Genomic DNA, 26838 nt, shown 5'->3' with positions numbered 1-26838 from the left:
AATGCACAAAGGATATGAATTTCAAAAGTAAAAAATGTCACTGTGGATATGAAATTCTGATTGAGAAATTTGCATTTTGTTTGTTCTAGAACATGTGGCCATTTTTATTTCAGAGAAGAATATTATTACTTTCCATTTAGAGACAGCAATTCCTTTAATTTGAGAATTTGGAAGAGCAATGCAAATATTAACAAGATGCACCTTCCAAAGAAATGCCCCTACTTCCCCTTGATCTCAGTGAAAACTTGAGAAATTTGGCAGTTTGCCTAAGAATTTCAGCACATTCAGAAGATCAAGCCTTAGGCATCATGAGACTCTTGAGCTCATGACAGGGAATGATGTTCAGCTGGGAACAAAATAGTTCTCCAATCCTACAAATGCTTTGACACTCCAGAGTATTTCCACATTCTGCATTGGGATAAAACAAGGACAATATGAAGTCTTAGTTTGTAGGAAATGACTTAAAGAAAGAGAAAGACACATCCCAGACATTACACTGATGATCAAGTGATTGGCTTTTGGCTAAGTCAAGACAAATGGAGCTCTGAACCCAAAGCACCATATTTTGTGTATTTCCTACTGGTTCCTTACTCCCTTATATATATTTATTATGCTTTTCTTTTGACCAGAAATTAATCCTGAATCTAAACATTTTTCACCAAACTTCTGCTGATACACCCTCAAAAACAATTTTAGGTCTGAACAGACATTTCCAAACAAAAAAAAAAAAATTGAGGCAGGAAATTTTCCCTCCCAATTCAGTGAGGTACACATGAAGATCATCTTACCCATCACCGAAATATGAATACTTTTACAGTATAGAGTCTGACAATTCCTAGCCTTATTTTGACCATAGGCTGATATGATGTTGATGTTGATGAGATAACAAAAACTGTACTTGTCCACAGTATGTGAAAATCTCTAAAACTGAACCTTAGTTGGTCTTTTCCAAAATATATAACCTCCTTAATTTTGGAAGCAGAAGAAGAATGTATTATACTAATGAACAGAAGAAATTTGGAAATTGCAAAATAGCCACTATACTGATGAGCAATGAAGTAAAACCTACACACATTTATATAAAAGGCAAGTGAGAAGATATATATATATATATAAACAATTTTCTTCCAGCAAACACAAAACCTAGTCAAGTTTAGTTCCATGTCCTGCATAACAATCACAGCAAGGATGAAAATTTCTCCATGCATTTATAAAACCTGAATGAAAACTAGACTTTGAAGAGATAAAGTAAAAGTCTTTTTCTGGTCCTTCATTGGAAGGTACTTATTTCCTGTAATGATTAAAAAAAAAAATCTAATTTACAATACTTTTACTTGTATTCCATAATAACAGGCCATTTAGTAAATAAAGGATATTGTTTCTCAGACTAACCTTAAAAAAGAGAAAATCTGGAGTTTCAGGACAGGAATGATGTTTTAGTATTGACATGTTTAAAAATATAATTTGTGTAATATAATAAATACACAATACACAAACTATTTGAATTAAATTACCTGGCTTGTGGCAAACCATAGCTGGTTCCTACTCCAACACGTGGTAAGCTGTACACAACCTTTTTCACTGTTGCTTGGTCAGGAAAATTAAACATAACAGAAGCTAAAATGAAGAAGAGAAAATAAGGACTAGTAAACCATCTGCAGAAACATGTTTCTCCACTTGCATATATTTTTAAAATGTTCTTTGGTTTTCGTTTGGGAAGAGAAGTCAGTTCCACTTTTACCCTCCTGGGAATCCAAGTTAGAACAGAAAGTCCTGACATACTTCATACCCATGTATCATTAGCTGGTTAAAATTTTGGCACTAACTCTCCCATTTTGCAGTGAGGTATACTTCAGAGGAACCGCAGCTTACCATTAACACATATAACCTCTTATCAGGCTGGGAAGCTGTTCAGTAGTTGGCATGTCATTTGGTCTTCTAACCAGCACAATAAAACACACAGGGCCAGAAATTGTTTAATTCCCTCTCCAGTTGAAATAAAAATTTACATCAAAGCTTCTCAGAACAAAGGACTAATGACACACCTCACCAACCACCCAACTTTTATTCAGAGTAGCCCATGCAGAAAACTGAGTGGATCCATTTATTGATCTGGTCCTCCATCCATAATTACAAAAGGAAATATCCTTTTAGATATTTCACTAAAGTATTTACAGAAAATGGAGGAGAGGGGTGACATCACAGAAAAAGCAAATTTCCTATAAAATATTTGAAGAATTTACCAATTGCAATGATCTTTTTTTATAAATAAATCTCACTGCTGCACAGAAAGCAGTGAGATTGATTTATGTGATTGATTTTAATACGAAATGCAACGAATACATGCAAGAGTAAGCATTATTGAACATAGATATAAGCACTTGGTCAAAGGAAGCATAGAGCGTAAATTCTAAGATTAATAAATAACACACAAAATAACTACTAGCGGACTTTTATGCAACAAAATAAACGAAGACATACTTCTGTTTGCCATAAATACTTCCAAAGCTGTGTTCTGGAGAAGATAACGTCTTGAAAAAACAGCCCGAATCTCACTGAACATCCATTTTCCATGAAGGCCTTCTGTATAGGCAAGCACCTTTAAAGAAAGTCAAGGTGACAGTCATTAGCAGTTTTTCATTAAAATATTGCATAAGAACATAGTAAATTTTACCCACCAATGAAGTACAGTTAAGTTAATCGTATCTCTTTAACACTTAAAAAACATGAGTTAAAACACGAACTTAAATGTTTTCAAAAAATGCATTCAAGTATAGCTGTATCCAAGTATCAAGAATATCAGGAAGCACCATAACCTGATACTCTTATGATCTGTTTCTCATGAGTCACATCAACACATTTTCCTCAAAAAGCCCCAAACTCTACAAGCAAGCACAGGGTAATGGACACAGTTGCAATTATGCTTAGCTGTATTTTCTTTCAACAGTGTGCATGACACAGTTGTCAGTTATGTATCAGATAACAGATTTACTTCTGAGGTTATCTTGTGCAAAGTACAACCAAAATAGTATAACTCGCTATTCACATCCATTTCAGGGTCATAAATTAGAACTCCCTCCATTCCATTAATAAATACAGAAATTAGCTAGAACGGTATGTCAACACAATGATTTTTCTAAAGTTAAGTACACCTGATATCCCAAACCATGAACAAAATTTAATAATTTGTATATTTGCATTTTAAAATTAATGTGAAAATATTTTAAAATAAAATAGTTTAAAATTAGCATTGTTTTTCCAATTTGTCAGTTTCTCTGCTGAAGGTATTGGTCTAAGACTATTAATACCTAAGTAATCTTTTTCACTCTTCTTTCACTGTTAGAGATGTTCAGGAAAACAGACAAAAAAGACCCAATTTCATTAAGTATCAGCTTTATTAACTTATCCCATCTGTGAATTATCATTCCAACAATAACAAGCATTGTAGAATAAGCCTTTTCCAATCCTTTTCATCAACTGGAAGACTGCCTTCAGTCCTCCACCTCTGCCCAGGTGGGCTCTGCCCATAGCTGGGACTCTGACACCATCCTACGAGGAGTCAGTCGTTTGGGATGGGGACCATCCCCTCACTACATCCAGCTGCGTTTCCCAGGCTCTGCAGGCTGTGCCTTCCCCTCGGCTGCAGTTACTGAGAGAGTTGCAGTCCCAGTGAAACAAAGAAATGCAACAAACACCTTCACTAAAGGGAAATGCAAAAAGAAGGTTTCGGACTGGAGAGATTTAATTTCTCTGTTCTTCATTACATACATAGAAACTGTTGGTATACCAGTTTGTAGTGCTTTACGCACTCGGTTGAGGTCTTTGCTTTCTGTACTCACGACCTCCCCCAGCTTCTGAATAGGGAAATGTTAGGGAGACCATATGCTGCTGCTGTCAACAATCCTTCATGGTTGCGGTCATGGAAATTGTATTCCTTTGGTTTTTTTCACTGACATAGCTTCAAGTTAGTAACGTGTCTTCATATACAAAAAAGCTAATTTAAGTTTGTACACTTTGTGTTAAAAGAGCTCCATGGATTTTTGTTAATTTGTTCTCCATAACTTTTTTCTCATAACCATGATGAGTCTATTTCAGAGATAGACTGGAACAAAGCGAATGTGTTTCAGCACACTGAAGAGCATCGAAATGTTAGCTCTGTCCTTGAAGGAAACTGGGGAGAGGAACACAGTGAGGTCCCTGTACTGTCTTCATGGGAAGAAGTTACAGACAAGACTTAGAGCAACACCGTGGCTGATGGCACCTCAGCTCTCCACGCTGACTAAACACTAAACACTTGAAGAAGAAAACATGCTTGATTTCTTTGGAGGTCCCCCAGACACACTCCAGAGACTATATGCTCCGTCCATTCAGGCCAGCTGTGGAATTACTACCTCATATGCTAAACTGCAATGGTTAAAAATCTGCACCTTATTTTCACTTTGAACTCTGTTGACTTCAGCTTCTAGCCCCCAGATCTTGTGACACCTTTGTCTCTGTCTCTTCTAGCATCAGATAACCTTTCCTTGTGTCGGTAATTACGGACTGTGATCCGGTTACTGCTTAGCTTTCTCTTTGATAAGCTAAATAAACCGAATTTTTCTTCAGTCTTTCATTGAGATCAGATGCTAGGATACAGCTGGTATCGTGTATGTGAAATTCAGATGGTTAAGAACAATGACTGTGACGATTTCAGTACCCTCCTCCTTTGAATGTATTCTGCTGCTATCTGATACATAATTTTTGTAAATACACAGGTCCTTAAGATACAGAGAGGAAATAGGGAGGAAAACACTCAAGTTTGAAAAGCTAAAACATGAGAACAGTCTCCCAGAGATAAGAGTTTAAAATGTATATAGCTGTAACCAGATCTACAGCAGCCAGCAGATTTGCCAAAGAATTAGTTCCTTGACAAAACACCAGGATTCAGGAATCCACTTTTTGTTTTAAAAATGTTTCTACTTGTCCTATTTTTTTCTAAAGAAAAATGTTTAATATTAACTATACCCTATGTGTTAACATTTTAGAGGATTCGCAGTAATACATTTACAATGTCTTGATAGGTACCACAGCTTAGTTGTTATAGATCAACGCTAAAAGCACATTCTAGACTGACTATATACTGGTTGTCTTTTTCTTCCTCCTCTCCTTACACAAGTATAAAGCAACTGGAACGTCATAGAGGTGCATTCACCCCACTATGAAATGAATGACTTCTAGATAGGCTTAGATAGCACTCCAGTAAAGCAGTAGAAAGGATAGGAAATCAGAGGAAAGGAAGGAGTCTGTAATTCAATTATTGACCTCAATTACACTCTTCTTAACTGTCTATTAGTCCTACAAATATCAGATTATCATGTCGATATCAAATCATCTCAATTATTTCAGTATCTCTGTTGTATTGTTTTCCTGTCCGAGATATACTACCCATTTTTGTCATCCTCCACAACATTCATCTAACACTATTTTCAAGCGACGCATTAAACCTTCCGTTGTTAGGTATCTAAAGTTCACAGTAGAAATTACTGACGTTGTAGGATTCTTTCTTCTTGTTGTTATGAGAGCCAAACTAAAGTAATTTCATTTTTCTGCATTTAGTTTACTCTGTTTTTTTTTCTTCCAGGTGATTTTTAGCATTTTGCTTTCTCATATCACAAGTGCGGACCTGGCTATTTTGTATTTTTTACAGACTGCATATATTGTATATTTCATTATTCATAAAGACATGGAAATACCACTTTGTTCACCAAAAGACGCTCAAATTATGTTACCTAGTTATGTGAAGCCAAAATTACCATGTGGTCCATCCAATGTTTTGCTGTTCTTTGTATTTAAAGTCAGTGCTCTTTATTTTGAATAGCTTTATGAGTTTTTCTCCTAAAAACGGTATGAAGACTTTTTGTTCTAGCCATGTCTTAATGGTTGAAACATCATGACTAAGCACCGAATTCTAGATAGGTCCCAAACGAGCAGTTTTTAATAAAATAAAAACCAACCAGCCAACCAACCGTGTCTACGTTTGAACTTAGCATACTTTTGATTTTTAATATCAGCTGCAATTATGTGGTTTAAAGCTTATTTCTCCTTGTAAAACCCCTTCATTTACTCAGAAATCTGGGTATGTTTTAAAGATAGCAATGGATCCACTGGCCAGACAATAGACCAAGAATAAAAATTTGCTAGGATGCATTGCAGTGAGATGAAGCTGTTACCCTAACAGTGGGAACGAGAAGTCTCTAAATCTCAGGGTTCTGTGAAATGGAAAAACATCTATTGGTGACTCTTGCTTACGTTAGATTAGTAAAGCAGCTTGGGATGTTCAGATGCTCTACAGAAGAGAAGCAGAACCATTACTGAAGTGCTTTACTACTTGACTCAAATATGAAAGCTCCATTATTTTAATTTTATTTCTGACATAATCAAGATCTGTCCCTTTTTTCAATTAAGACTCAATACATTTTTAATCATAAGCCTACTTCAGTAATGATTGATAATGAATTAGTTGTTAATTAACAGCTAGAATTTTGAAGTATTGCATTAACCAAAAGACCATAAATACTGGTTTCCATTCTGCTAGAATCCCTGATGGATTATTTTCACAGGAGAAACACTTCAGTATTGAGGCTTATTTTTGCTGCCTTATATCATTTTTTTCATAGAATCATAGAATGGTTTAGGTTGGAAAGGACCTTGAAGATCATCGAGTTCCAACCTCCTTGCAATGGGCAGGGACACCTCCCACTAGACCAGGTTGCCCAGGGCCACGTCCAGCCTGTCCTTGAACACCTCCAGGGATGGGGCCTCAACATCCTCTCTGGGCAACCTGTTTTTGGTATCTCATAGCACAAGACACAGCACTGCAAAAGGATATTCTGGCCCTTTTCCTTTGATTGTTTTTTCTGGAATTGAAATAATCACAAAATCAGTTGCCATAAAAAAATAAAGGAAAGCAGTTTGTACAAGTCCTATCTATTCTCAGTTGCTAACTTTATGGTAGAATATTCACTTCTCCAACCTGTTGCAAAGAATTGTTGCTTATTGCTCAATAATTCCTTTTTTTTAAGTAGCCCTTTTTGGTGATTAATTAATGCACTCGTATGCAAATTTATTCTACTGTTTTCAATGGGAATTCATCATTTGTCTTGTGGAACCAGATTTCTGGTTCGGGGCATTTTAATTCTAACCCAACTCCTCAATCAAAGTATCAGTTGATACTTGTAACAGTTGCCAAGCTTTGTTTATATCTAGTGCAAAATGTATATATCCATTAACATGTAATATAACTTTGTTGCTGGGTTTGGTTTTTATTATTATTATTTTCAAAGCGCTTACTCCCTGATTTCCTTCATTACTCTTTACCTTTTGTACTAGTATGTCCAACAACAAGAGCAGTAAGGGACATGGTTGCCTTGTACTTATGTATAATAGAACTGGTTCATTTTTTGCTGCATTGCCACAGACATATTCCAAAGTTCCTATAAATAATTTTTTTCAAAGTCTGAAAAATGATCCTCAGAGTCATCTTTTCTGAATAAAATGGCCATTTCCTGAAATTAAACACATTTTTTTTCCTTTATGAATGACCAGAAGGGCTTCAAGAAAACTGTAATTTTGGTACTGAAGATGCTTTTTCATTTTGTAAAGACAGTTTTATCCAGTGCTTAAGTGTAGCTACTACTATCTTTAACTTGGACACTGCTATTTCAGTTAGAACATTAAAGAAAAGATCTCTGGCATGTCCTTAGTTTAGACATCAAAATCCCAAGTACCTATTAGATGGCTGTTACCCGGGCAATACGGGCTATTGTCTTTGCTATGTGGTACATACTTCATTTTTTTTCCTACTGAGATGCAAGAAAATTCTATGAATTTATCCTTTTTCCCCTTCCTAAGTTTACCGCCCCTACTTCTTCAACTTTAATCTTTTACATTTCAAAAAAAATACTCTGCATTTGAAAAGATTTGTCTTGACTGAATAAGGTCTAGTGAGATGCTATTGAGTCCTTGTAGTCCAACCGAAAGCAACCCTCCATCTTTTTTATTTGATTGGAAGGTTTGGAGACATATGCTTAAAAGCACCGTATTGCATATTCACAGTCAGCCCTGCCAGCAGTCCACTAACCCTAGACATTTTTTTAAGTTTCTCTATTTTCCAGTGTTTTAAGTGTTCTTAATTATGTGTCCAGTGCTTCAATTTTCACCAAACTCAGCACGTCTTCCTCAACACTGACAATGGTAACTACAATTTATTTTATTTATGCACTGACTATGTACTGTACCTTTTTTGTCTTTTTTTTTTTTTTTAACTAAAGTTAAACTTTAACAAAGTTGTGTTTCTTCCAATACAAAATAAGCCCTTGTCATCCTGATACATAGTGGCCCTTTAGTTTGAATAGGATTTTTGATTGTATTTCATTCTTCATTCACCATCACCAACTTTTAGAAGACAGATAACCTGCAAGAGCCAACTATGAGTCTGTCTCTGAAAAAAGACTGCTCCCATCCCCCTGGCATCCTCCCATTAAGTATTTGTATGTATTAATAAGATCCCCCCTCAATCTTCTTTTCTCTAGACTAAAGAGACCCAAGTCCCTCAGCCTTTCCTCATAAGAAAGGTGCTCCAGTCCCCTAATCATCTTTGTTGCCCTTTGCTGGACCCTCTCAAGCAGTTCCCTGTCTTTCTTGAACTGGGGAGCCCAGAACTGGACACAGTACTCCAGATGCGGTCTCACCAGGGCAGAGTAGAGGGGGAGGATGACCTCCCTCGACCTGCTGGTCTCATGTGGCCCAACCTTGAACAAAAGACAGGAAGAAGAAATCTTGGTACATTTCAGTTGCACTGCAGTCCCCACACCTATGTTACCAAAATGAACAAAAGTAAAAGAGCCTTGGTGTTCTGAGTTTCCAGGTTAGGAGCTTGCATATAGTTTCTCATGACAGGCTTTTCTGTGCCTGCAGTTGCCAAGGAGAGAAGAGAAACTCTCTGAAGCTGCCTCATCCATCCCTGTCAAATGGGTATTTAATATTCCCTAAGGTTGAAAAAATGTTTTTACAATGGAGGTTAGTAACAAGTGGTGTCCCTCAGGGGTCAGTACTGGGCCCAGTTGTTCAACATATTCATCAATGATCTGGATGAAGGGATAGAGTGTACCATCAGCAAGTTTGCTGATGACACAAAACTGGGAGGAGTGGCTGACACGCCAGAAGGCTGTGCTGCCTTACAGCGTGACCTCGCCAGGCTGGAGAGTTGGGCAGAAAGAAACCTTATGAAGTTCAACAAGGGTAAGTGTAGGGTACTGCACCTGGGGAGGAATAACCCCATGCACCAGTACAGGTTGGGGGCTGACCTCCTGGAGAGCAGCTCTGTGGAGAGGGACCTGGGAGTCCTGGTGGACAACAGGATGACCATGAGCCAGCAATGTGCCCTGGCGGCCAAGAAGGCGAATGGCATCCTGGGGTGCATCAAGAAGAGTGTGGCCAGCAGGTCGAGGGAGGTCATCCTCCCCCTCTACTCTGCCCTGGTGAGACCGCATCTGGAGTACTGTGTCCAGTTCTGGGCTCCCCAGTTCAAGAAAGACAGGGAACTGCTGGAGAGGGTCCAGCAAAGGGCAACAAAGATGATTAGGGGACTGGAGCACCTTTCTTATGAGGAAAGGCTGAGGGACTTGGGTCTCTTTAGTCTAGAGAAAAGAAGATTGAGGGGGGATCTTATTAATACATACAAATACTTAATGGGAGGATGCCAGGGGGATGGGAGTAGTCTTTTTTCAGTGGCACCCAGTGATAGGACGAGGGGTAATGGGCATAAACTTGAACATAGGAAGTTCCATCTTAACATGAGAAGGAACTTCTTTACTTTGAGGGTAGTGGAGCACTGGAACAGGCTGCCCAGAGAGGTGGTGGAGTCTCCCACTCTGGAGACATTCAAAACCCGCCTGGACGCTGTCCTGTGTAACGTGCTGTAGGTGACCCTGCTCTGGCAGGAGGGTTGGACTAGATGATCTCCAGAGGTCCCTTCCAACCCTAACAATTCTGTGAATTCTGTGAATTCTGTGAATGAAATTCTGTTGTAAACTTTAAAAAAAAGAAAGATATTTTTGTTAGTCTGACACTACTCTCCTGAAAAATAAGCAAACACAATTGTGATGGGCATGAACTATCCAAAAGGTTCTGCTTGGATCTTTTGCCTCACTATAGTCTGGTGGAAACTGAACCTTTTGCTTTCTGTATAAAGATAGCAAAGAGGTCCATAATCAACAAGCTAAAATCTAAATTTCTGGTCACCTCATCTCTTTTGTATAGGAATAGACAGAAAGAAAGGGAAGAAAAAAGAAATTATCATTGTGGGAAAAGCTACTACCCTTTATAGTTATATTTGAAATAGCAAACAATGGTACGCTTCAGTCACAAAGCAGCAGTTGATTTCATATTAACCATTTCATAACAGCCTGGTAACCATAAAATTCATGGAACTTATCTGGTACATTCTCTACATCAGTGTCTTACGGAATGCTTCCAATATTGCAACCTCAGCATTTATAGAGAAGATGCCTGCCAGTAAAACATGGAGTACTTCACAAGAACAAATCACAGTGAACAGATATTTCATCAGAGAGCTGTCTAGAGCCAGTTACAAAAGTGGGCTTATGCACCTAACCCACTTATACAATAGGTATTTATAAAATAGTTTAGCACCTTTGTACACTTTTGGAGGTTACAAACACATGAAAACAATTACTGAAAATCATTGTCTTCTGCCAGGGATTTGTATTTCCCTTTTTCAAGTGTTTGCTAGCATCACCATTTGCTTCAAGGAAAATGTGAAATTCTGAATATAGATTTCCACAGGTTAAAAAAAATGGCTCCCGTGTATATACAGCAAACTTGCTTCTCCAGAACCATCTAACATGGACTTCACTACAAGTACATGGCAGACTGCATGATTGCTTCATGTGTTCTAAATACAGATTGAAATGACAGACATTAATGGCATGGAACCAGACTCGGAGTTTCTGAAATACCATATTGAGTAAGCAGTATATAATTTCAAAATGTTTTATGAAGTACTGAGTATGATCAACTTTCAGATTTAGCAGGAAAAATACACATACACTGTAACAAGGGATACATTATGTAAAGATATATAAATACGTAAAGAAAAGATATTTAATAAGAAATTTCAAAATCAGGTAATAATGAAACACCTTGTGTTTTGCTTTTCTGAAATGGAAAATTGAGAATGTAAATAGACAGACTCAGATTAATTTAATATCCTAGTGATTCACTGACTTACTAGTTTCGTTTTTTGTATACATTTAACCTACTTTAAGAACATCCTCTCTGCCTCAATTTCCATAGTCACGTAAGAGTAAACACTTCTAGAGTCTCACAAAAATACCATGTTATCATTTTTTCTTTGCATGCTTTGGTCTAGTAAAACATTCTCAGTTTCTCTTTACATTAAGGTCTCCTTTCCCCTTCCTTATGACATGATTCTGTGTAAAATGTTTCTTTATTTGTAAGCCTTAAAAGCTTTCCTCCAAGTAGCTGTTGTGATACTATGCTCTGCAGGATGAGCTCCGTTTTATGTGACATTATAATTTCTCCATTCGAATCAGTTTTAAAAATATTTTTTAGAACTTTTTTAAAAAATAAATATTGGCACTCCTGCTTCATTTTTTTTCCTCCTCTTCAGGGATCCAAAAAAATGCAGATATTATTTTTGTGGTTTTGGGCTCTACTTCCTTGCCAAATTTTCTCAGCTTATACTTCTACTTCCAATGTTTTTTTAAGCTTTCAAGAGGCCCCTTTTCTTGAAACATGAGGTTCTGTTCACCCCAACTTTTTCTAAATTTGATTTCTCTGGTCAGCATACCGCTTCAGTATCCATTAAAACAAAGCCCTCTTGGCTGACAGTAACTGACGCTCTTATTCCCACATTCATTTTCAGTCATCTGAAAAATTATTTGAAGTTGCCCCATTTTCAGGCCATTTTCCTCTTTTCATTGGTAAAATGGTTTTGCATGTTATGATTTTGTGTTCGAGGAAAGTAACAGAAAGGATATGGGGATTCCTTAAAAAGCAGCAGTAGTAGGGTTATTAGAGTTTAAAAAAAAAAAAACAAAAACCATTTTGCTCTTAGATATGGAAACACTGTTGCTAAATGTTAACAACCAGATCAAAATAATCCAAAGAGAAGTTTTTAGGTATTCTAAATGCATTATCCAACTCCTCTGCTTTTGTGAAACACCAATGCACAGTTCTAAATACAAGGATAATTGCTACTGACATGGAAAAATATTACCTTTGCAAAAACAGAATTCTGAATAATAATTTTCTTTATCATTCATTTTATGGGTGTTACACATTTGCATGCCTTTGCATGGTTTCCTTTCCATTCAATGTGCAAACAGATCGTCAATTTGGGCAACTCCTGGACTGCTGGCCATAGACTAAAGTTCTTGGGAAGAATAGCATCAGGAGAGGTAGCAGATTTAGACATTACCACCTCAGAAAAGGTAGGCAGAGGCCTTTTTTATGCTCCACTTCCAAACTAAATTCCAACAATTACTGTTCTAAGCAGAAGTTTCAGCTGATTTAAGGATTCTAAAAGCAGGAATAAAGCTGATGGTGCAACAGCACATGTGGAAGCAGAAGACAAATATATTCTAGTGCCACAGAAAGCCATTATCAGAGCACAGTTCAACTCATTACACAGACGATGAGGAAACAAATATTGGGACAAAAGCCAAAGTAGAGAAATCTATTCATTTTAGTTAGCAACAGGATTGAATTAGATTGTGCCTGTTGCCTCACAAGGTTTAAGATGATTTTGTGTTGACTTTGGCAACAACAGGATGACAGGCTCAAATCTAGTGAGAAATCTTAACACAACTGCTGTTTCCGTTCTCACTCTACATCTCATGCTTAAAGATTAATCCAAACAGGCTGGTGGTGATCTCAGTACTTAAACTGCTCTGAGCAATTCTGCCCCAGCACCACATTCAGTGAAACACAATCAATTTTTTTTTCAATTAGAACTGCGCAAATTCCATTTTCAGTTGAGTGAAGAAGCCAAAAAAGACATAAAATTGGTATGATCTGAGCAAAAACACAAAACTTTTTTTTCAGGATTAAAAATGGAGAACTTGTTTTTCTGTCAACTAGTTCATTCTGAACCTCCTTAGCAAGAGTAAAGCAATGAAAAGAAAGGACTTGTAATGGTCACAAATCCAGGGAGAAGTCAATGGTGATAAATGCTTGCAACTTGAAACCAAAGCTGAACATTTATTCATGAAATAGTTACTTGATAGAAAAATGCAGTTTTATTAAAATTGAAATATCGGTGGATTTGACAGAACTTGTGAGAGCTTTAGCCGAAAAAGAGTTGCAGGACTAGATTCACACACGAGCGTGAAAATAAAGAAGTCCTCTGTTGCCTCAAGCGAGAATTTGGGATAGGCACACCGGTTCAGTTCCCTTCTATCTCAAAGGTACGTGAACCCAAATGACACCCTTCTCCAACAGCGCTGGCAGCTCCACCTCACCGCTGATCTCTCAGTGATCAGCTCACAGCCGGATGAGTGCTCCTCGCTGGTCCAGGATGGACAGTGCACGAGGGGGCTGCGTCGGCTGCCTCAGCCCTGGGCTGCCTCAAGGAAAGGCAGTGGCAAGCAGCTCCTGGCAAGCTCCGACACACATATGACTGATTAAACAATAGAAGGAGAAGCTCCCTGACTCAAAGGAAGCATTGCACGCTGGTTATAGTTTGCCAACAGACAAGGCAACCTGCTCCCTTGAAAGACAGGAAAGAAGTGAAACAAGACTCCCCATTTTCTGGGAGAGTGTGCTGACCATCCAGTTATCAGGAAGGACTAGAAGAAACTCACGTTCTTCTAACATTCTAAAATTGTGTCTTCTGGTGCTTACTTCATCCTCATGTGTATTAGTTTTTCCCTTGGACTAAGGATAAGCGACTCAATCAAGTTTTAGGACTCAGCAAAAGCAAAAAATGTAGGAATAATTTCAAGAATAAAGAACGTATGGTACCCACAAGTATGTGATGTGTTCTTTCCCAAGAATAAAGCCATCATAAAATCCTCAGGGTCTTATATTTTTTTCTTTAGAATTTGCATACCGATATATTCATTCAAAAGTGCAATGCAATAAAAAATGTCTAAAGACTCAAATGAACCATGATGCAAATCCTTAACATTATAGTAACTGAAGGCTTAAGAATAACTGGTCATAAGAAAAGTGTAAATACTGAGTTTTGTTAAACATTACGCATTTCCTACCAAATGACAGACAGAAGGATAGGTTTCTGTTCCTCTTTTTATAGATGTGAACTCAATGTCATACAGAAGAAATTATAGAATCATAGAACGTTTTGGGTTGGAAGGAACCTTTAAAGATCATCTATTTCCAACCCCTGCCATGTGCAGGGACACCTCCCACTAGACCAGGTTGCTCAAAGCCCCATCCAGCCTGGCCTTGAACACCTCCAGGGAGGTGCAAGTGTCTTGGATTTTAACAGTTTCACATTTGATTTACTCAGTGCAGAACGCATATGATCTAAGATCTATAAAAGCAATTAGAAAACAACATTTTTTTCTATTCTGGAGCCTAATTTTTTAGGTTTCTTTTCCTAATATCTCTTGCTATATAAAAATAATCATGAACCAGTACTACTTTGTTGTTAACTTCATATACAAAAGCTGTTTCATTAATACCGACATTTGGGAATATAATTGAAGTAATTTCAACAGCTCCATTTTTAGCGATAACTTTAAAATTTATTTTTATAAGCAAAAATAAATATAGGGATTTATAAAGTGTTAGATATTATACATCTACAACATCCTCACCATCCCCAAATGTTCTGTATTACAGTTTGTACCAGAGAAGAACAATCTTCAAGAAATTCAAACTTCTACAGCTGCCACATGCTCAGCTGTGCCTAGAAGTGTTGGGTCTGGAGCACTAGTGACTCCTGGAAGTCAGTTGGCTTGGTGCTGGAATTTAGAACAGTTCAAGGACTACTCTACATTATGTCAATTTCTAATGTTGCCAAAGAACAATTACAATGCCTGTGAATTATGGTGACCATACATCAAAACATCTTAATCTTCCTAATAGATTGCCATACCAACTGATTCTTTATTAACCCACTTAATATGAGCCTAAGATGAGTTTCTTTTGCACTGCTGGAGAAGACAAGGAATTATAGCACTGGGAAAACCCTAATCTGTAGCTCCAATAGCAACCAAAATTCTACTATACTTTTTATTTTTATAGATGGAACATTATCTCATATTACTAAGTCTGTGCAAGGAAAGAATAGAAATGTTTCTTCTGAGAATTTTAACTTGGAGTGCTTGCAAACTGCCTGCTGTAACTAAATCATCATTTAATTGGTTTGCATTTCATTACATTTACTTGGCTTTAATATTACAGAAAAAGTACCTATGCATTCTATACTTGCTTTAAGGAACATCTTTTTTATCAGTGTAATTAAACACTGAAACATAAATCCGCACAAAATAAAAAACACCTGCAGAAATTAACATGTAAATGTAAACTGCACATAGAAACTCCATAAATTATATTAATTTCAATAACTGGTGTCACATTTACACAGTATTTTTAGTATGTGCATTCTGTATATTCTATGTGTACTTTCACATCGTTAAGTATCAGCTTGTTTAATTTGAAGAATCTAAAGGTCAAAATGATAGATAAGTACAACTTTCTGGAGGGTCTAATCCTGTAGAAAGAATTCTCATGCAAACTAGGAGGAATACTAAGAGCCTACTCAGTTGACTACCAAAAATGGATTCTGAGGCACACATATAGTCTTCTGATGTCTGCAAAAGCTAAGGGAAGAAGTGCTATAACAGATTTAATAACCAGTTCCCTCCTCTTTGGATTTCTAGCCAACTGGAATGCAAACCTGCATGTCATAAATTTGGGCATACTCACAGGCTCTCCTGTGGTGAACTCTAGGTTCCCAGTTTGAAATTACTGCAACACCTGTCAGCATGGAGAGATACTTTGTGTGAATGTGCCTCTGTTTTTATCCACTACAAGCTGCTCCACCATGGAAGGTATTTAGATTTTATGGATTTCTGGGTACTATGCGACTGTGAAAAAGCATGCCAATCCCAGTTGAAGAGGGTTCCCTCATATAGCCTCAATTAATTTATCTTAACATTTGTTAAATTAAAAAAAAAAAATATAAATTAATAAAATGTAATTTACCACAACCTTCACAAAGAGATTTGATATTTCCACTTTTTTTTAATAGATTAAAACAGCCAACTATTCAAATTCTCCTATTAAACTAGATTCTTACCTTTCTTTTATGCGGGTAACAGGCTAATTGCTTTAGTAGACAATAAACCCTATTAAGTTGTACAGACAGATTACTGCCTGTACTCTGATTGTTTCCATTTCTACTGCCATTACGCCCAGATTTGATGCATATCACATTCCTTCTAAAGAATACAGGCATCCTATGTAATAGTCTATCTCTGACAGACTTAATTTTGCAAGATGCATTTTTTCTTTGCAGCTGAGTATCCCAACTCCTACTGTTTGGATTAGAAGCTCAGGGTACTGAGCATCCAGAAAGAGAGCTCAGCATCTTGCAAATTTGCTTTTCTTTCATTGAAAGCCAAGAAAGTCAGCTATAAAGAATAAAAAAAAAAAAAGGGGGAAAATTAAAAGCCAGGAAAATGAATCGTGTTAAAATATGTCTTAGCTCTTTAACATGCACTGCTGTCCAATGTACATTGAAATATTGGAAAATATACAGCGATCCTCAGTTTTGCTTTATTATTATGAAGCTCTGTCATTTTAGAAGTTTTTTGTATGTATACACACGTGAGAGAAAGAAAATGGTACAAAAGGATCATACAGTTTAATTAAATGAAGCAATCATAAGAGATTTTAATTCAACAGTTTACAGTCACCTTGTAATCTCCTCACTGTGCAAAACCAGAGATTAGTCTGCTAATCATTATTGTAATTGTTACACAACTATTTTTGGCTATTATGCACAAAGCAACAACAAAAAAACCAGCAGCCAATGCGCATACAGATATAGAAAGAACCTAGTTTTGTTAGTAAGGGAGTCTACAAGGAAATATTTGCTCTTCTTCATTTACATTAAAGGGAATTAATGATGAAACTAAGCTAAAATGTCCCTACTCAACTTTTTAGCACAAGGAGGGGTTACTTTTAGAGCAGTCTTAGAGAGAAAATCCAACACATGCCATTTGACTGTTGCAAACTAATCCTCACTCTGCTTCTATTTCTTTCTATGAACTGCAAGGCAAGGTCCAACAGACAACCTCAGATGCGTCTCAGGTCCAGTACATGCTTTTCAAACTTAATCAAGGGAATATAGAAATGTATATAAAAAGATGAAAGTGTCTCTGCCTCTATACGCATTGGAAAAAAAAAAAAAAAGCTGGGGGAAGAAAAAAAAGTGAGATGTTTCATAGGGGAAGGTTAAGTCTGATGCTAATGCTTATTTAAAATGGTGACAGTCTGGAGTAGTGAAGCCTTGCTGGGCTGCTTTAATTTCTCCCTGGAATAGCTCTCTCCCAACCTTCGGCAGCACATCAAAGTCTCTGGAGCTCAATTAAAATTGGATTATATTGAAATGCTCTATCTATGGAACTGTGTGCTCACTAACACTTTTCTTTCAGTAATACTCCAGATGACAGTTGCCCATCCCAATTTAAACAGTTGTCATAGAGACCATGAACTAAAGCAGCAGTAACTAACAATACAAAGGAAAGGTAAGTGGTAGGATTTCTGTGAATGAAGGGCTTGGTTTCCAGCTGCAGTGCCTACACTGCAAGCAGCTAAATGCAGAAAACATAAAAGGCTGTAATGCTCTCTGCACTCCTAAGCAAAGGGGAAAAGTAAGCAAAATAGTAAATATTTTCCTTTTTTTCCCAGTAGCATGATAAGTCTTTTACACACCAGCATGTTGTAGCTACCAAAAATGTACAGAATCAAGTGACAGTCCCTAAGAAAAACAGCAGGTAACCCTGGAGTCAAACTACAGTCACCAGTCCATAAATTAAAGGAGTCAATAGGTACTTTATTATTGCAATAGAAAAAAATAAGGCATTAAGTGTTTTCTTTCTTTTCAAAAATATTTCGTAAGAGATTCTTTAATTATATACAATGTACAAATCCCTTGTTTTTATGATAAAAATCTAAAGCAAAGATCTGATACAAATCCGTAAGAAACTCAGAGTTTGAACCCATTTAGTTAATGTTGTGTCATTCAACGTGCCTAATGCTTTCAAATGGCTTTATTACTGGTTTAAACTGTTTTATAATCTATAATCATGTAGATTTTTGATATACTGCATCAAAGCCTGACAATACCACCGGAATACTCTGGCAGCTTCCAAAAAAACCCAAAATAACATAAACAGCTTACGTTTCTGGCAGCACCAGACAGCAATGTATTTAACAGCCTAGATCGCTAGTAATGATACTATTTTCTCATGTAGATGGCATGTTTCTGGCACTATAAAACTCTTAACCTTTCTTGTAATTGGCTTATTGAGAGTCCCAAGGTTGTTTTTTGTGCCATTGGGCTGATCACCATGGAAATGAACACTTATTGCTGTTTCACTGTAGTGCTCTATTTTTCTTCCAAGCCCTCCGCAAGCATCCTCCCCGCTCTCCTGGGAAGGCGGTGTTAGGATTTTGAAGCAGCAACAAGGCAGAGTGCAAAGAGCGCAGGCCAAAGGGGAAGAAAACAAAAATGTGTCAGAAAATCTAAAAACCGCACAGATCAGAATTTGTCAAAACAAGGCCTTGGTTTAAACCAACAAGAAGGGCCCCTACAGCTTGGGCCTTGACAGAGCGTGGCCTTTTTTTTTTTTTTCCCCGGCTTTATTATTATTTTTTTTTTATTTTTAGCCCAGCTGTAGAAAACACCATCTAATGAACCTGTCTGGGGCTGCTGTCCCCATCCTGTCAGGCATGTCAGGAGATGACAAGCACTGGGGACAGGCCGCCGCCAGTCACAGACAGGCCTGCCAGCTGGAGAGTTCAGCCCCAATCTAATCACACCACCAGAAAATAACTTTCACGCTTGCAGCCTGACAGGATGGGCTTAAGGAAAGGAGAAAAAAAAAAGGGGGAAAAAAAAATTAGGATGGAAACAATGCTTTTTGTTTCAATTACATACCTTTTATTGGGGAGGGGAAAAAAAAAAAACAAACCCCATTTTTAAAAGCTACTAGCACTGCATGCTGGTTTCCATTAGTGGAACTGTTTCTGTCTTTCCTTTAACAAAAAGATGACCAATAAAAACATTAATGCCAGCAGTTACAGAAGAAATGAAAATGAGACAGTATTTGCGGTACCTAGATATTCTTTTGCTGCATTTATCGCTATGTATACATATTCTTTTCCTACATATATATAGATAGAAAAATATCTTCAACCATTGGCGGAGCTAAACTTACAAAAATATATGACTAATGGTATGTGTTTTTATTATTTCAAAGATGCTGGGTTCATTGAATATTATATCTCCTCATAGCCATCACTCTAGGGTTTGTATCATCATTTGGGCAAAAGCTGCCAAAGTACTAATGGTGGGGCTATTTGTGCTCCTGAAATGGAAATGAATATTCATATCTACAAACAACAATTAAAAAAAAAAGTATTAGATCCCACAGCCTCAACATAGGTGGTTCTTTCCTATTTACACACAGACTGAATAAACAAAATGGAAAATCTTCAACATTGTCTTCAAGGGGCTACACTGAAAAGGCATCCTGTCTTTCTCATTCAAAAATTGCCAACACAGATCTCCACTCCAGAAATTTAATAATCAAAAATTGCTAACATAGATCTCTGCTCCAGAAATCTAATAATCAGTAAATCCACAGAAAGAGAGGCTGAAAATTATTATTTAAAAAAACCCAAAAAGTAGTTCCCCCAACAAGCATTAAACCAAACAAAATTACTTAAAAATACACATTCAGCTAAAATGAAAGTGCAAAGCATTAACTAAGTGTATCTTATCTACTTCTAAATGCAAATCAAAGTATATTTATCTTCTAGTGTCTGTATCTTCATGTGTACATCTTTTTAAACAATTTGCATGATTTGGAAGGTAACTGGGATGGAAAATGACTGGTTCATGTAGTACTTAGTAATTATTTTAGGAAGAAATTATGAATGAGTGTAGGCCCATCTAATCCCTATAAAATAACAAAAAAATGAAGATCTGTTCTTGCATCCTGCCATTCATTCACTCTCTGCTGACATTATAGATGTCAGAAAGTCTGTTTAAAAGCTTGCTATCTCTATTCATCTTTGTTTCTGGCATGAAATAGAGACTATAATAATCTTGTCAAGCCCACATTTAGACACTAATTCATGACCCTCTGCTACAATTTAGAGAAAATTCATACATAACTCTTTTAAAACAAACTATGACCCCAGACGGAAGGGTAATATCTAGATTCAGCTGCCAAATACACGCTGACTAAAGCCACCCACCCTGATGTTTCTGTATGGATGAGATGGTCCAAACAAGCAAGACGTGTTATTTTTCTTTTTTAACCTGAAGACTAATCAGATTTTTTTTTTTCCATTTCAAGATATCAGGTATTCAATTAGGCATGATCTTAATTTCCTGGGAAGAGAGAAGGAATCACCTCTTTCGCAATTTAAATACTATGGCTCGAGCTGTGGAAAAGAAAAAACCAAGTTGAGACTGGATGCAGCATCCATTGCCAATGCCAATAAGAAGTGGTGACCCTCAACCTTCCAGCAAAGCCTAAAACTCCTTGTCAGGGACCCAGCCTGCATAACTCATGCAGGAGGATACACAGAAGAGCTGACCATTACTCAAAACCTACCTGTAGACTGGAGAGGACAAATTCAAAGCAGAAGTGGAGTACTGCATACATACAAATGGAAACATCTTCTGTGAGCAGCCTAGACACAAATGCACTTCTGCAAGGAACCTAGATACAAATGTAAATATACTTCAACCTACAATCCCCTAACCTCCTTTGAAATCTGAAAAATGGGACAGTAGAAGCAAGTACTGTCACAAAACCTGTTAGCATTTTGATACATAAACTACCTAGATTGAAAAAATCCTTTAGGAAATAAAAAACCTTTCTTTTTTTTTTTTTTAATTTTATTTTTATCAATTTGATAAAGAGAATGGAGAAAAAAAAAAAAGGTCATTATTAGAAAAACAAAGGTATGCCATACTGGTAATAATGACAGTAAACTAGCTGCCCAGATCTGCCTGTCGAAGGCATCATTGACATGATGAAGAGCAATGATACTGATAGATTTCCTATCTCTTATATTCTGCTGTTTTCATATGACCAGCTATAGATTTTTTTCACATACACGGGAATTTCCACACATACACCAAAGAAATGCAGTCAACTCCTGTTGATTTAAGATGGGGAAACTTCATCTAACATCACACACCAGTTAGGTCATGAAGTGGTACAGAATAGAACATCTGAAATGCCAGAAATTTCTTTTAGACAGAATGTAATTATCAAAATTGTGATTTTCTCTGAACATCAGCATTACCACCTTTGTTAATAATTAAAGGTACTGCATATATTTAAAAGTCTCCAACTGAAAAAAAAGCTGTTCTATTTGAAAAGAGTGGTAATAATAAATAAAATTTAAAAAAAAAAACAACAAACCCATTGATTTGAAACAGCATTTCTACAGATTTTTTTTGCTCATAGACAGTATCTGTCTCAAAACCACCATGTACTATTTTATCATTAGCTTATACACTGCTGCTTTATGGTGGTATTATTTAATTTATTTCATTCATGTTGAAGCAGAGAGCTCTGCCCTCTTGACCCCAATTTTCACTTAAAGAAACAAATTTCTTTTTTGCAAACTAACTCAATTTTTCTCCTGTCAACCTTTAGCCTCACTTTAAAATATTAACCTTTTTCCTATCATGATAAGCGTCCAACTTTCTTCTATCCAAATTTAATGTTAATCACTATATCTTATTGTATTGTTATATTCACTTCTAGCTACCTCTGTCAAGCACACAAAAGTAATTTAAATCTGTACATCCTCTTGGAATGTAGTAGCAATTGAGCATTTTTGTACATGCCAAAACTGCATGATCCCCTTTAAAAAGCACTATTTGAGTATTTGCATTTTTTCCATTTTGTACTCTAAAATGTTAGCTAAAAGATGTGTTTCTCCTTCGAAAGAAGAACAGGAAACTGAGACGAGGCTGAGGCCACCCTTCCAAAACAGAACGCCATATGAAATTACCACACTCACTTGCCTGCCTTTTCTGCCAAAAATCGTTAGGCAAAATGAAGATATAGCACAATTAGAGAGAGGAAGCCTGAACTGGAGGGAATTTTTTCCTACATTTATTTTGATGCAATCCCACTAAATTAATTGAACGAGTGGTATCAGTGTCGCTGACAGAAGAATCCATTTTATAATAATTACTATAAATAATTTAAAACTTTAACAACACAAAATAAATAAGAGAATATTTTACATCATCTCTCTAGAAGCAGAATCTAAATAAGATACATTAGGTATCATAAATATTAATGTTGATTTTGGACTAGTTTGTAAAAATGTGGAGTGCTGTAAACAGCTGTGGCTTTTGAAAGTTTGAAGTAGAAGCTAAAAGTACTTCAGAAACTCCAAATTTGGTTTTACATGCAGGTGCCCACTATCAGGAACCTATACAGTGACCTTACTTCCCATGGAAGAGTGTTTCACCCATGTATAAGGAACTGCTGAGAAGAAACACCTATTTGCTTCAGGACGAGGACTAGATGTGTACATTTTTCCTTCCTGGTATTAACCACTTATCCTTAAGAGTCCACGGCACCACTCATTTAAAAGATTGCAAAACATAAACAAAAAAAGTCCATAATAGTTTGTGAAATACCTCAGTGAATGAAAACAGTGCCCCTCTCTTTGGCTATTTCAATCTTCCAATGCAACTGTACAATATTGACATGAGTCTCCTGCATCATTACATTGCAGCACATTTACCATAGAGAATAAAGTAGTCAAGTAATATTTTAAAAAAAAATAGCCCAGTGAGAGCATTATCTTGGAAGAGCTTTTTAAAAATCAATTGGTTGCTGTTGGAACAGTTTTCTCTACCAGCAGGAAAACTTCAGGTATTTTTAATATTTATGAAAAAACATAACATTTTTTACAATGGAAAATGTCAACAAGTTCTATAAAAAAGCCCAACAATAGAAATACTTTCTGTCACTTTATAATGGAATGAATTAACAAATATGACTTTTCAAACTTATTATTAAAAACTTAGAATATGGGAAGATTCCGTCTGGTCCTGCTGGGATCTTTATTTATGACACTGAGCAAAATAGTCCTAAAAAGAATCCAATTTTTTGTAAGCTTACATTTTCCTACCTCAATACAGACAAACTAAATAGATCCCAAATGAAGACTGAAACAACCCAAAACCTATTTTACATGAAAACATCACTTCATGTAAAGAAGAAAACCTGCTTATGGGTAACTGCTGTCCCAGATGTGTTGGGCTCTGACAATAATGAGCTCGTTTGTCCACTAGAGGGCAAGGAGGTGGAAAATTAAAATATTAAACTGGAACATCACATATTTCAACAAATATTTCAAGCAAAACTCCTGATAGTACAAACAGTAACATCATAGGAACACAACTAAAGTGAGCTGGAACCTGTATCCATTAACTACCTGAGTTTTCCTCCATGGTACATGACCCCGTTCAGATGAGGATGGCAGTACTTTATGCCTCTGGAACCCACTAATGTCTAAAGATTTTCATGGACATTAAACTGCAAAAGGTTTGATCAGAATTGCAGAGCTGCTTTATTTTAGTAGGACTGGGCCTTATCCAAAACCCACTGAAATCATTCCAGGTTTTTCCTCTGGATTCAGTAGTTTTGGATTGAAAGGAACTCTGATTGGAGAAACATTAAAAAGTGTGGGGAGCAGCAATAAGCACAACGAAAGGGAGAGAGAAAGTAAGTGAACGCATCACTGTATTCAGATGGTTAGAAGATAAAAGAGAGGGGGCACTGTATAGACAAAATAAAACCATAATGACCTGATCTTTTACACTATCACTGCATTCTGTAAATGCACACTGAAAGGTGGTAATGCCATACAATGAAGGCATCACTGTGTCTCGTCAGGACATCTCTCTGGTTCCCCGGGGAAGAATAACTATACTAGTTACTCTTAGTATGAACACATCAGTTCAGATACTTGTCCAAAACTTTCTATAAAGCCAGTTTTGCAGAGTTGGTGTGTTCCACCCTGCTTAGTTCAGGCCATGAATGAATAGTTTGGGTGTAACAGAATGAGATTTCTTTTATAACAATGAGTCACACAAACTCAGCTGAGAATCAATTTGGCTGGGTGGGTTCTTTCCTGGCTGCACGTAATCACCAGTAACTGTAAGTCACCTGAGGCATATGCCACTTGTTGACATTGTAAAATTGAGGTGTACAGCATTTTCAGTGGACTGGTAGGTCAATCAGTAGAGAAAAAACGCAACCTTGTTTTAATTTGCATTTTACCGCAAAGCTAAATACATTTCTTGGTGGCTTAGGTTAAAGACAGTCATGAAAAACTCCACTGTGCTCTTTTGAGCATCGCTATTTGCAGCAAAAGAAAATCTCTGGAGGCAAAATGCTTTCCTCTCTACCTCCTTCCCCTTTCTAATACACAGGTTCAATAAAGTCAAACAAACATTACACTGAGAAGTGACGGGACAAGGGGAGCACAGTTAGATTCCCACTTTCTCCATGATCTGCGGTCAGTTCTGCAGGGGTTTATTGCAAGACATTACACTGCTGAATACTGAAACAGAATAGGCCAACCTAGGGGAAAAGGAGGGCCAAGAGACCGACTGATTTCTCTCCCACGGGACAAGAGAGGTGGGTGTTAGGACCAGTATCTTCCCATCCTCTCACAGAGCCAAATATTTACCATATGTTCTGGGAAAAGATTTTGGCGATGTTAAGCAGTCTAACCAATAGCACTGTGGTCAAATCACCACAATATGTCAATCTGATTTTTTACTTAAATTTAAAATATAAATAAGATATAAGTCCAACATTAATCACTCTGGTCAGATAGTTTGTGCAATCTGAATTTGCTTTAACAGTAACTGCTTTGAACATGAATAGCAAGATTCACAAGAGTTATCTGATCACTGCTATTATCTATTGATATTTTTCTATTGATAATGGCGGTGATTTTAGACTTTTAAACATAACAACTGTATTATATACTATGAACAAGTAAAATCCACAAAAGGGAACGTGGTCTGAGATATCAAGCACAGAAATGTTTTCTGCCTGGGATGACGCAGTTTCTAAGTCACATTGTTCAGGCAAGTTATTGTGTTAGATATGATAGATCTAAGCATGAGATCCTGTAGATTACTAAGAAAACCTTTGTAATGAACTTGAACAGAGCCCTCTGGTCCTGTGAGGCTCCTCACAGCATCAATTGATTCCTGGGCAGCACAGCATTCACTCCACTGAAACAACCTTCTCATATCCTTGTGCTAATGTATCAAAGCATCACACTGTACAAAATTGCTATCTATTCTTTTCACACACGTGTTTTTCAGTGATCAATAAACCTACTGCAATAAAGTGCAGCCCTAACCCAGGTCCCGACCCGCTTCTGTCCTCCAGTACTCCTCTCTGTTCATCCCGCTATTACGCATGAGGTAGCAGAAAAAAATCCTTCTCCCCCAGTGTCTCGGTTTCAGACTCTGCCAGTGAGTGAGCCTGCGCTGTTGACCTTAGCTATTCTTTCTGAAATCCTGTATATGCCTTTTACTGTATGTGAGCAGTTCAGTTCAAAAAATACACAACTTTATGAAATCAAACCAAATTTTCACTACAACAATCAATTGAGGCATATTCCCCACTGGGTTTTTTTCCCTATCAAAATGCAGGTTTTCATCTGTCTCCCTTACAGTACTAAAGTTCCTTAAAAAAAAAAAAAAAGCTCATTTTTTTTTCCCTAAAGAGAGCAGCTTCAAAATTAACTTCCTTCCCCTTCTTTTGGTGTCAAAACTTTGGAATAATTTTTATCAGTTAAAAAAACCACAGCAGACCAAAACTGTGTTTACTTCATCAGAACCACTCCTTATCTGAAATAAACACAAAAAAGAAAATCAAGGAAGCTGACTACTTTTTTAAATCTAAGAAGGCTTAAAACCCAGAACTCATTCTCTGAATACAAATAGTTATATGTTCTTAATTATCCAGGTCCCTGACATTGCTTTTGAAATTAAAATGTACACAGAGAAAATGTGATTATCAGGGGAAAACATTCTATATCTATACAACACTTAAATAATTTTTAAAAATTGTACTATATTCCAAGATTTTTAAAAGCAAATGGAATATTTTTAAAACTATATTCTGCAGTAAAATCAGCCGCCACTTGGAGAAGATACAAAAAATAAGGATGGCAATTGAAATTATTGACCGAGTGATAACTCTCTGAGTAAGCAAAACTTGATTTTGACAGGAATCATACTTGAGTTAACACCGCAGTATCGGTCTGCACAATTGCCAAATGACTTCCTCTTTCTTCATCTTGTACATTAAAACCCAGTGAAACCTTGATCCCTTGACATAATTTTATGTTGTCACTAACGTTAAAGGACACTCCGGTTTGCCTTTGTGCTCAGAAGAAGCCCTTCTGCTGACATCTATTATGTACAGTCTGCTTACATTTGCGACTCTGCAACGCAAACAATGCATAGGGAATGACCTG

The 26838-nt window shown here is 36.9% G+C and overlaps 1 protein-coding gene across 1 annotated transcript in view; it reads right to left on the bottom strand.

The window, feature by feature from the left end:
- The window catches only part of NBEA (neurobeachin), a 515614-nt gene that overhangs the window by 113312 nt on the left and 375464 nt on the right, over nt 1–26838 (bottom strand). The window contains exons 47-48 of the mRNA XM_009888422.1: nt 2482–2599; nt 1515–1617 (exon numbers count right to left, since the gene is read on the bottom strand). Of these exons, the coding sequence (XP_009886724.1) occupies nt 1515–1617; nt 2482–2599 (221 nt within the window). The remainder of the gene's footprint in view (nt 1–1514; nt 1618–2481; nt 2600–26838) is intronic.

The sequence above is a fragment of the Charadrius vociferus genome, unplaced genomic scaffold, assembly GCF_000708025.1.
Source record: "Charadrius vociferus isolate BGI_N301 unplaced genomic scaffold, ASM70802v2 scaffold16, whole genome shotgun sequence".
NCBI classification, from domain to species: Eukaryota; Metazoa; Chordata; class Aves; order Charadriiformes; family Charadriidae; genus Charadrius; species Charadrius vociferus.
This window is presented reverse-complemented; position numbering and strand designations above follow the sequence as displayed.